Source organism: Artibeus jamaicensis, unplaced genomic scaffold, assembly GCF_021234435.1.
Source record: "Artibeus jamaicensis isolate MK-2021 breed Jamaican fruit bat unplaced genomic scaffold, CSHL_Jam_final contig_3126, whole genome shotgun sequence".
Taxonomy (NCBI): domain Eukaryota; kingdom Metazoa; phylum Chordata; class Mammalia; order Chiroptera; family Phyllostomidae; genus Artibeus; species Artibeus jamaicensis.
Genome location: NW_026521723.1, coordinates 19,179,827 through 19,192,176, shown reverse-complemented (window position 1 = coordinate 19,192,176; position 12,350 = coordinate 19,179,827). Strand labels below are relative to the sequence as shown.

Here is a 12,350-nt window from a genome sequence, read left to right as displayed (position 1 = left end):
CAGTGCAAGGAAGGAAACTTTAAGGACCTCATAGAGATTAGAAACTTTAGCCAACAATGATGCCTGAGTGAGATTTTTCCCACACCAGAACAACTAAATACTTGTAGGTCCTGACTCATTCTGCCAAGTCTGGACAGTCACTCCTTATCCCCTGAGAATCTCTAAAATAACCGACACCGGTTGTACACTCTTGGTTTCTTGGTATCTTTTCCCAAGGGTCTATGTGGTTGGGTTCTGTATACAAAGTTATTTTAGTTATTTTGGCCTAATTGATTAATTGATTAGAGGCGTATTGCTGACTATAATAATCTCCATTTATTTAGAGCTTAAAAATTTACAGATTGTGTTCACATATATCATCTCATTTCATCTTAAGAAGAACCTAGAGTGGACAGTTGGCTAGAACTTAGGGTCATTTTACAGAAAAAGAAACTGTCTTAGAGTAGCAGCTTGCCTAAGCAGATGCAGTTAGAAAATTCAGGAGCTAGAGCTGAAGCTGGAGGTTGGGTCATTCAGCTAAATTCAGGGACTCCCTCCTCCCCCTCCTATCATTCAGTCTCTCCCCTGGTCAGCCTGGAACTAAGAAAAATACAAAATGAGTGTAAAACATGATTTGATTAAAATATCAGGGTGCATTTATCTATCAACAAACACCTAGGTTGCTTCCATATCTTGGCTGTTGTAAATAATGCCACAACGAACATAAAAGTACATGTATATATTTTTGAATTGGTGTTTTTGTTTTCTTCAAATAAAGAATACGTGGTATATAATTATATACAATGGAATATTACTCAGTAATAAAAAGAATGAAATCCTGACATTTACAATAACATGGATGGTCTTAGAGAATATTATGCTAAGTGAATGGAGTCAGAAAAAGACAAATATAGTATAGTTTCACTTATATGTGGAATATTTTTAAAAAACCAGACAAACAAAAATCAACTCACAGACACAGAGATACAGAGGGTTGAGGGGGCGGAGGGATGGGTGAAAGGTGAAAGGGAATGTAGATGGTTACTAGTGTGGTGATCACGTTGTAAGATAGAACCACTATATCACATGCCTGAAACTAATATGGTATTGTATACAACAATGCTGAAATAAAAATAAAATAAAACAAAAGATAAAAATCAACAAGATAATATGCAAGACAAGTATGCTATGTAAGATGTAAGGCCAGACTTTTATCTTCAGTTCTATAAAATGAAAAGATTAGGATGTCTCTCTTATGTGTTGCTAAGAAAATATAGACACTAGACTAAACTATAGAATGAGTGTTGGAATTCTATTTAAGTTCTGATTATTTTCTATTGTAACTATTTTAGCGCTTCTTTTTGAAATAGCCAATATCAAATCATTTTAAGGCAAGTTGTTTCTGTGTCTTTGATTTGCTTGTGTCCTAAGCTTAGTTGGCAGGTCGGGTGGTCCGGCATGCTATGTTTTGAGTAATATAATGGTAAAAGTGGAGACTAAACACACTAACACTAGCTTTATGTCTGATAGCATATGGACCATAATAGGTACTCAACAAATAATTGTTATTCACAAAAGAACAGTACCTTTACCTTAAAGTGTTAGAAAAACATCCTCTACTCAGTACTAAATCTGTCACAGGATATTAAAAATCTTTTAAGGGCCATACTCTCGTGATGTTCCGAACCACTATGCTAAAGAATAGTGGAGCTAAAGCTTTAAATGGATAATCAAGCTAAATTACTATCAGTAAGTAGTTCAGAAGTCAGTCGCTCAGATGTTTGAAAGGGCGATTTGAAAACAAAGCTACATTTAGTGATCTTATTGAGATCTTGTCTTTTTTTAGGTTACCATTTAATGTGCTTTACCTGAATCAGCCAAAGTCTGCTTTATTACACAGAGAACTGCTATTTAAGTGAAGGATATACCTGCCAAGCCTCAGCTTTCTTGATGTCAGCACAGGAACCGTTGGCGAAGAGTCCTCTCCCAGGCAAGCAGGTATATATATCTTGCAGGGCGTGAGCAATGGAGTAGACCGCTAAGTAGACATTGTAGGATATCCGTAGGTGTGTATAATCCATGTAAGGGGTCTCAACGCTGCTGATGTTCTCATCCCCTGTACAGAGAGGTCGGAAGGCAGTAGAGCTGTTGCTTATCTGGCCACCATCTTGACCTCTCAGAAAGGTGTCCATGGGTAAAGGTCCTTTAGCACCTTCTTGGAGGTGGCAGTTAAATGTTTCTTCCCAAAACTCCTTGGCAAAACCATTGTGGACAGACTTCCTGGGATGGACTTTCTGCAAGAATTCCCGGAAACCTGGGATCTGCCCAGCCTTCAGGGCAAATCCGATGGTGCCTCCAACCACATGGAAGTACTCCGGCATGGCGATCAAAGAAGAGCTGGCCCAGGCCTCACTGGCCAGCCAGATCCTGCCCGTGATATTGCGCCGAACGATCTCCTTGATGAGAGGTTCAAGGTCTGGGCCACTGGAGAAAACGACGATGACTTTGGCTGTGGAATTCTGGATTACCTCTACTACGTGCTGTATCTCTTCCTCATCAGAGTACTGGGAGATGAGCTCGCTGAAGTCAATGCAGATGTCCCTCTCCTCAGCTTCTTCTCGGAACTTCTCGATCCCTGGCCGGCCATAGTCATCATCAGCAGCAATGGTGCCCACCCAGTTCCAGCGGAAATACTCGATAATGTCTGCCATGGCGGTGGCCTGGTGCTCATCATTGGGAATGGTACGGAGAAAGGACTTGAATTGATTTTTATTGCTGAGGAGTCTGCTGGAGGAAGCATAACTGACCTGGAAAGAATATAGAACACAATGAATGAATGAGGGAGGTGTTGGGTGAGCCTCAAGGCTGCATGGAGGTGGCTTGTGGAGCATTTATTAACACAATTTATCAAACGTGTCATTCACTGCAGACGCGATAAAAGGGTGAAGACGGCTAGAATCTGTTCCTTTCCAGTGTGAATATCCAAGCTGTCTATCTATCAGGGAGCATTCTAATGCCCAGTGGGTGGGTCTTCACAATTCTACCTTCAAACACGGGTCTGGCCATAGAGTCAATCCAACAATAGTGGGATCTATTTATTCTTTCAAGGAGAGCGTATATGCCCTGTTCCCTAGTTTCTCCTAACCTTCTCTGTACTGCCTCACAGGTTATAATATACCCATGTACGCATCCTCTGACTGTTGGGTCCTGGTTCTAACCTGAACATTTCAGCTTCCCCTTTACTGTGATGAACACTTTGTCCATGACTCACTTCTGGAAGGTACAGGTTCCCTTTGGGTTGTGAACCTAAATCTCTTCAGAGGAGCCCCAAGGGGTTCCCCTTTCCTAGTCTGCCTGGTTTCTCGCTTCCCATCTGTTCCCAGTTTCCAGCTCTTCACTCTCTTCCCTCTCCCATCCCCCCTTCTGGTTTCCCCACAGTACTTTAGATAAAAGTACCCTCCATTGCAGTCATTTCTAAGAACTGTTTATCTTTCGGGCTCAATTAGCCATTAGGTTTATGAGGCTCAATTCCCCTGCAGCACAGTAACAATGGCACACATCCTGAAATATAGCCAGAAAAGCATCCTTTCCTCTTGTGGCTTCTCAGTGGGTTCAACTGACAGGCTTTTGATGTGAGTCTCTAACACCTAGAGAGGCTGAAAAGGAACCCCAGAGGAGCTGCCTTGCTATTTTCCCACTTTCTTAGACATAGTCAGTTCTACATTTGAGCATGGGTGTGGGCCACCAAGGGAAGAAAGCTTTACCTTTGACAGTATAAGCTCATTGCCTGAAGAAGTATCTGAATATCGCGTAAATCATTTCTTAGTACAGAGCTTCTCAACTTTTTTTCCCCCACATTGAGGCAAACATAGAAGTTGAAGTCAATGGAAGAGGCTTACCCACCCAGGGAGGGGACACTGTGACTGCCCTCAACCCTGCCCAGCCATCCCAAACTTTGAGGGAATCAGTATCTTGGCAGGCCGTGGCCCACCTGTAGCACTGCTGCGTGTCTTAACTCACTAGTTAGGAAGTTCCGAGTTACTGGACCATTTCTTCTGAAGAGCAAAGCATTTTTATACTCCACGAAATTTCTTCTCAGTAATGAGGGGTATTTAATATCACTTGTTCTCTAGTTATCTAGAAAGATTTTTGAACTTCTTAAGAATACAAAGTTAAAGATATTTGAGGGAATGCCTTTTTCAATATTTATTGCCAGTTGAGACAATTTCTATATTCAGTGTTTTAAAATGAATTTTCCCAATATGTTCTTTCTTATTAATGAACAGTTTTTATATCAGAAACATAAAATGCATTGATCAATGAAAGAACCAGGCCAACCTTGCTAAAGGGCAGGGGGTTTTTTTGTTGTTGTTGTTTGGAAGTTATAATATGAACTTGACAATTTTTTTGTTGATTAGAGCAAGCCCCTTCTTGCTCTACTCTGGGAGTTAATGAGGTAGTTAGATAAAAATAATTTGTTGAGATGTTATTGTTTTTTAAGAAAGCTCTACTTGTAGACCCAACCAATAGGCTCCTGAATCAGGGTTTTACAAATGAAAAACCTAGTTTGGCATTTTGTAAATCCATCCATTATTACTTACTTCTTGGTTATTTGAAAAGTGGGCTAAAAATGGTTTTAAAGGAATAAAAATAAAACAAAATATTCCCCGGTGTGTTTGTTTCTCTTAAAGGATGCATTCATAACATTTGTCCAGTTTGGTGGTAAACACCACCTTGCACCCCCTGCCCCTAAAAAACCCTTAAAAACACAGAAATTTTTTTCTCATTGTGAAAGGGGAGAGTTTCATGGGTGATTCAGAAAACTGTCCTAACCACAATTACAATGGTTAGAAGAGTCTAGCTGGTCTGCTTGTTTCATCCACCTGGTGGCGCCAGCGGCCTGGAAATGCCACCAACCCCGCCCTGCAGAGCCGCAGTTCCCAACTCTGCTGCACGTTAGAATTGCCTTGGACAACTAAATAAAAAACATTCATTAAAAAGAAAGAAAAAGAAAAAGAATGGCTTTGGGGGCTTTCAAAATTCCCAATGCCCAAGCTGCATCTCATATCAACGAAACCAGGATCTCTGGGGAATAAGACCCAGGCATCAGTATTTTTAAAACTCTCCAACCGATTCCAGCACGCAGCCAGAGCAGAGAGCCATTGCTGGGAACACACTGATACCCATGAGGCGACAGATGGTTACTAGGGTTAGTGCAGTGACCACACTGAAAGGTACATCAATGCAGAACCACTATACTGTATACCTGAAACTAATATAGTAGTGTATAGCAACTATACTTAAATAAAAACAAAACAAAAAAGAAATATCGAGGTACATATGCAAGACATGAATGACTATGGAAGATGTGAGACCAGACTTTTATCTTCAGAAGTTCTATAAAAATGAAAAGATTAGAATGTCTCTCTTGTGTGTAATTAAAAAATACAAAGCTAGACTAAACCATAAAATGAGTGTTGGAATTTCGCTTAAGTTCTCATCGTGTTCTGTTTTAACTGTCTCTGTGACTGTTAACCATTCTAGTCTTCTTAGCACTTTTAAAATTTAAATTCAGCTTAACGTTATCTTTCATTCAAACCACAAAAAATTAAAATCGTCTCCTTCATGTTCTCTCTTGATGATAATAACCTCTTATACCTGTTAGCCGTGGGATAACTGTGCATTGAAAATAATACTGCATCATATTCCGAATCTACAAAATGCACATTTGTATCTTGCCCAACACCTTCACTGATGTGGGCTTTGTTAGACCATTTTAAGCCCAAAAGTTATAGAGCCAGGGCTTCCCCATGGGAAACACCTTTAATTCCCTGAAGTAAATATTCGGGAAATGATGACAAGACTTTCTCAGTTGTCACATGTATATAAAAGGATAACGGCCATCACCAAACAAAGACCTCACAACAGAGAAATGTGAATTTATCAAGCATACTTCATAAATTTTAAATACTGAACATGAAAAAAATAAATTTAAATTTGATTAAGTGTGATTTATAAGTTAATTTAAAAACTGATATAAGGAATGTAACACAATTGAGCTGATTCTCCCACCCATGGACATTCAGGTTGTTTCCAACTTTTCGCTGTTATAGAGTGAGGTCATAGATCTATAAATATGAACATGAAAAAGCTTTGCTCTATAGTGTTAAGGGAGGAAATCAGGTTGTAATAAAATGACAGTTAGAGTTTTCTGGGGGTGTTTTGGCGAAAAAATTTGCAACTTTGAATAAATGTTTATAAAAGCACTTGCTTCAGTGAATGTGCAACTCACTGCAACTGCAGACGCCTCCCCACCCAGGTTGACTTCCTGCAAGGCACAGTCTGCTTCTTCATGTGCACTCGATAAACAGTTGTTGAGTGAAATAGAATATTTTCTATTTCTAGAATGTGCAACATAGTAACTAAGTTCCTGTTTTGTGAGAAAATATGCTTTGCTTCCCTCTGAGCTAAATTTTCAACCAGATGGTTGATAGGCAGCACTGTTTCAGGAAATAGGATTAGGGACATATTTGGGGTTTGAAAGAATGGATTTGTGGTCCATATTTGAAAGAGACCATATGGTCTCAGTTCTCTTAGTAAAGGCAGAAAAAAGGTCATTTGTTAAAGGAACAGAGTGGGAAATAAAGTGCTGAACACGTTGGGGAAAAAAAGTTTTATACAAGGAATAAAAATAAATAAATAAATAAATAAAAGGTAGCCACAAAGTTTTATATAAGGTATATTTAAATGAATTTTTGAAGAGCTGTGAAGGTCTAGTTGATGTTGACATGGGGGGGGTCTCAGAAATCCCAAATGGTCATGATCCAGTGTCCCCACTCATTTAAAGGAAAAGAGCAAACTGGACACTGGGCACGGCAGTCCTCCAAGCCTGGTTCTCCCGGCCCCAGCCCACGCTGCCCCGTCTCAGAAGGCCCGGGTACCTGGGGAATGTAGAAGAGCCCCAGCAGGTTTGCCACTGCCGTGGAGATGCCGGAGCCAGTGGCCCCCACCACAGCAATGGTGGAGGGGATGTGCTGTGAGCAGTTGCAGAACTCATCGAGGTTCAAAGAATCAATTTTGTTCTGGGCCACAAAACTCAGGGTGGCCTCCAAGGCTTTGGAAACGGTGTTGCAAGTGTCGAATATCCTGTATCCCAGAGTCATGTTGGGGAGAAGGACCGGGCTGCTGTTTATTTCCTCTATGGCAAATATCATGGCTTGTAACCAGCGAAATCCCCGGAAATTATACCTGGAAGAAAGCAGTGGAAGAAAAGTAAGGACTGGGTGAAGCTGGGTTGGAACCCTGGCTCTGTTAATTTCTGGTTTCACGACAGTGTGTTCTTTGGGGCTCAAGGTTCTCCCTGTAAATGGGGATGACACCTTCATCGAGTGGCTGCAAACAGGAGGTAATTATGCAAAAGTCTCAGCATGGTGCCTCACAGAGTTAGGGAGCAATGAGAATGAAGACTGGTATTAGCCTCATGCAGCAAAGAATTTGAATTAGCTGATGTGAGGTACTTTAGTAAACACAGATATTTAAAAAGAAGAAGGATTAGGGAAAATAAAAATAGATTAGGATTTTAACACGTGAGAGCCCAAGAATAACCTTCGATTTGCAAAGTCACAAATTTAGAGCATGACAGTCGTGGAGGTCAAAGAGGAAAGGGAAACAAGTAATCTCATCTTTGTAAACAAACAAACAAACAAATGTTATGTACAGGAAGACTTCAGAAACTGGTTGTTTCTCGGTGGTAGAATCTGAGTTTTAAAATTGTGTGCTTTTGACTTATTTATATTTTCTATTTTAAAAGCTGAGCATGGACTGCTTTTTAAAGAACATGGTTTTAAGTAAAAATCAAGCAAATTAACGCAGAGAAATGGGATCTGTGACATAGTTTTACTCTCCGAGGACTTGGCTCGGAGTGAGGGCTCGATAAATGTGCTGAACCAGTGTATCAGTGCGGAGAGCAACTGCGTAGGTTCTCCCTCCATCGTGGGCTGTCCCACTTGAGCTCAATGACAGGCAGCAAGAAACACAATCTGTTCTACCCACTGTATCATTTAGGGGCCTAAGGGCTCTGATCTAACTTTTAATGCGATCTTTTCTCATAGTCCTTTTCTTTATGTTTCTGGTACTTAATTATATGTTTAAAACCTGCAAAATTATTAAGAGATATAGAATTTTTTATTATATAAAACATCTATACTGCTAAGCTAATTTTGTTATCTTTGTTTAATATAATTAAAAAGATGTATTATTTAAGGCCAAGCTTCTTTCTTAATCTTATGTGACACGTGCACAACTGTCCAGCAGGGAACAACAAACAGGGCCTTTGTCATGTGGGTTCTGTGAAGGACATAATCAGGATCAGTAAAACTCGCCACTTACTTTTCCTGCATTCATAAGAAAATTGTGAAAATGTTATCTAGTTTGTGAGATCTCAGAGAACTGAGACAGAAATCTAGTTTCGTTGGAACGATCCTAGTTTTAATTTTCATTTTCCAGCTTCTAGGAAGACCAAGGAAGGGTCACTTTGGAAGTCGCAGGCCTCATAAAGAAAGTGTTATTCTCTCTTAGGAGATGGGTCAGGACTTGGGGTGCAGTAATGGGCCCTGATGTCCGGATTAAGAAAGGTGATATACAGTCCATTGGACTCTGCAAATCCTGTTGGAGGGAATTGTGCCTAGTTTATGGATTTTTCTACTTCGTATCACTGACATTTCACTTTTGGAAAAAAATCCTTTAAAAAAGTCGAGGATGAAGGAATAATACATTTCAGCATGATTTCAAATCACCACTTTTGAAAAGAGAGAACCAAGTCTGAAGAAATCATTTTGGGTTTGGTACGGCTTGATTCCATCCACCAGCAGAGAAGAGACTCTTTGACTTGGCTCCTTTCCTTACCTGATACATTCCACAGACTCTGGCCGCGACTTTAGATCTTGATCTTTGGCTGCTACTCCAAAATGAATAGGAAAGAGTCCCCCAAGGATAATGTCCCCTTTCTTCTGGGCTCGCTGGTCGGGCCCGTAGGCAGAAGTGTGCCAGGTAAATGCCAAGAGGATCAGACAGCCGCTATAAAGTGCCATAGTTGTTTTCTCTCCAGGGAGAGAGACAAGAAGTGCTGGAAGAAGTGCTGGAGGTTTGGGGACCCCAAGAACGTTCCCCCTTGGTGCAGTTCACTCCCTGTGGTGGGGGCACATGTCTACAGAGTGATTAATAGCAGAATGGGAGTCGTGGTGTTTGAATCCCGAGTCTCGCCTTCTCACTGTGGACTAGTGAGGTGGATGGCTCTTTAGTCTTTAGATGCCACATCATGTAGAGACTGTCTGTGACGCTTTCTAAAAGAAGAGAGAGACAAAGTGAATTCAACTAAGCCCAAGTCTCATCTTGGTATGATGACTGCAACAGGCAACTCCAGATTTCTATTTAGAGAGGCTGAAGGGTAGCAGGTGGGGAAGGCTTGGCTCAGGATCTCGTTTTTATAGCACTTCATGTAAGATACAGAAAACTTTCATTGCTCATGTGGGAGAAGGACTCTGTTCAGTTGTAAGGGCCACATTTTAAAGAGACCACTGGTAAGCTAAGGCCTCCCCGAAGTTGCCACTGGATTTTAATTCATTTATTCTTCCGTGTAAATAATATACAGAATTGGCATTCCTTGTAGAATAATAACATTAATTATACTTTATTCAGCAATGTTTTTATAGAAAATGTAGAATGAGTCATATTTAAGTTTGAATCTGACTTTAAATTGAACAAAAATGTCAGAAAAGGCCACATATTCTTGTATACTTATTATGGTAGCCCCCTACCTTTTTTGTGCCTCCTCATCACAGATCTCTGATTACAGTTTGTAATAGGACAAACCCTTGGAAGAAGGTTTTTGTCCTATTCCACAAACCTTTGAAGAATCGTCTTTGAAAAGGACTTGTTTAAATTAAGGGTCTGGTTATGCTCTACAGAGCTCAACAGCTGGATCCAGGGAAAGTCCTTCTGCTCCTGCACGGCTGTCCCAGCAGGAACTCGCTGCTCTTCCTGCCATAGCGGTCCCTCTGTGGAGGCATGCTGCACGTTGATGTCAGCTAACTGAACTGCCTCTCCTGAGTTTCAAGCCCAAGCCACCAACCCTCAGCTAGACATCTCCACTTGAATGTCCCACAGGTGCTTCCAACCTGGAATCTCTAAACTCACCTTCCTCCCAAACTTGTGCCTCCCTCACCAGTTCCTCCCTCAGCAAATGACGTGCCACCCACAAAGATACAAAATAAGAAGTCATCCTCGCCTCCTCTCTTCTCATCCTTCTCCTTCGTATGCAAACAAGCACCAAGTATCGTAGATTCTACTTCCTCACTTTCTCTGCAATCCATCCACTCCTCCCCATTTCCAAGGCCATCTGAAGTCCACCAACATTTCTTGCCTGGATTTCTGCAAGTATTCCTTAACTAGCCTTCCCTTCTACAGTTTTTCCTTGGCAATTCACCATTGCAAATCTTTGGATGCCATGGAACAAGTGGTTTGAAGCACAGTCTCTGGAGTTAAACCTGGCTTTGCATCACAGTTCCACTATTTCCTAACGTATGATCCTGGGCAACTCACTTAACCTCTGGGATCTCGATAAAGTAATGCACAGAGATCCATTAGCACAGCTTAAAGAGTAAACTTACAGAAAATGCTAGCTGCATGAGTACTTTTCCAGCCTCACTCTTGCTAGTCTTCCCTTTGAACTCCACACTCCAGCCATAGTGAACTTTCTTCAGATTTTCAAATATACCAGGCTTTTTATAAATCCCCACAGGCCTCATACATGCTGTTCCCCCTCTTGGTCCCTCTGGCCTAAACTTTGGAAAATACCTGCTTATCTTTCAACTTTCAGATGCCCATAACTTTGGAGGCATGGCTGAGGGGTGGCAGGTGGGGAAGGCATGGCAAATTATGGGGCCTTTGAATAAATGGAGAAAGAACTCCGAGGCAGACACAGTCTTGGGCCAAGGTGAACCTACTGCCTGGGGAGAGGAACACAGACTGGATCCCACCTGTGCCAACACCTCAGATGTGCAGTGAGCAACATATAGCAAAGGAGGCCCTCCCTGACCCCTCAGACCAGGTAGATCTACCTGTTATAGCCTTTTAATGAATCTTAAAAGATTCATTACACTTACTATAATTATACGCATAAAGGTCTGATTCCAGAGCCCACACTCTTAATCATTGTCACAGGCTTCCCCCTGACTCTTAAGATCCCCAGCCCCTCCAACAGCCACTCTAGATCAGGGCACGGAGCCCATGCAGAAGCAGCACCCACCAGATACTCAGCATTCACGGAATTGCCTCCGGTAGTGTCTGAACACCCATGACCAGCCTAGTTCTCTAACTCCAGTCCTGCTCTTAGGCATTTTGGCTTCATTCCTTGAGCCTTGGTCATCTATTCAGTCATACATTTGATGAGTACCTGCGCTAAGGCCTGGGAATCCAATGTAACAAACACATGTGTGTGCCCTGACTTCAGGAATCCCCAGTCCAGGGGCGGGCCCAATGGTGTAGAGGATCACAATTGACCTTAACAGCAGGAGTGGCAAAAAACATCACAACTTTGTTTTCAATGGCCAAATCCAACTTTCCTCCCAGCATTTAGCACAGTATGTCAAATAGTAACTGCTGAATAAATGTTTGTATGAGTACATTTTTAAAAAGTACTTTGGAAAGCGACAGACACTAACATTTATTGAACCAGTCATGAAGTCAGGTCCTTTAAACATGCAATGTATTGGAAAATCCGCAATTGTCGAGATGGCAATTCCAACTCTACTTTCTAGTTGGGGCAATAGATTCTCCAAATAGCTTACTCAAGTGAGAAGTTTTGGTATCTGAATTACGAATGTCTCAAGAACTTAGCATTTTAAGGAGTCCTGTGCAGTGTACTCAGTTAGGAGAGGGAACATTATAACTGGCTAGGGTAGATCACAAAGACATGTTAATTTTTTCCTATGAAAGATTAACTACTCAGAGAAGTTTATTAACTTCATTAGTCTTTTCAAGAGAAAATTCATGGCAAGAAGTAACAGATGAAGGAGAGATTTCCGGTCAATTTGCAGTGGTTAACTCCATCAGTCTAAAGTAGTCTCCAATGCACACTTTTTAGTCCAATTACTAGGTAACCATTTGCTTTCAGAGCTGAGAATCATTCCAGAGTCTTCCTCCCTCTTTCCTCCACTATCCAATCTCTTTGTCCTGTTGATTCCATCATCTCTTCCACTCTGCCTTCCCCCATCCATTCCTTTGTCATTGCCCCCCCCCCCCAACTTCCTTGTTGCAAAAGGTTTTTTCACTCCCCTCATCTCCTAGATATGGACAACCAGAGCAGTACCAAG

At 41.4% G+C, this 12,350-nt stretch overlaps 1 protein-coding gene across 3 annotated transcripts in view; it reads right to left on the bottom strand.

Annotated features, from left to right (window-relative positions):
* Positions 1-12,350, bottom strand: part of CASR (calcium sensing receptor) — a 110,494-nt gene that overhangs the window by 34,716 nt on the left and 63,428 nt on the right. For all 3 annotated transcript variants that reach the window (XM_037142253.2, XM_037142255.2, XM_037142254.2), the window contains exons 2-4: positions 8,884-9,320; positions 6,921-7,227; positions 1,908-2,786 (exon numbers count right to left, since the gene is read on the bottom strand). In XM_037142253.2, the coding sequence (XP_036998148.2) occupies positions 1,908-2,786; positions 6,921-7,227; positions 8,884-9,068 (1,371 nt within the window). In that variant the 5' untranslated portion in view covers positions 9,069-9,320. The remainder of the gene's footprint in view (positions 1-1,907; positions 2,787-6,920; positions 7,228-8,883; positions 9,321-12,350) is intronic.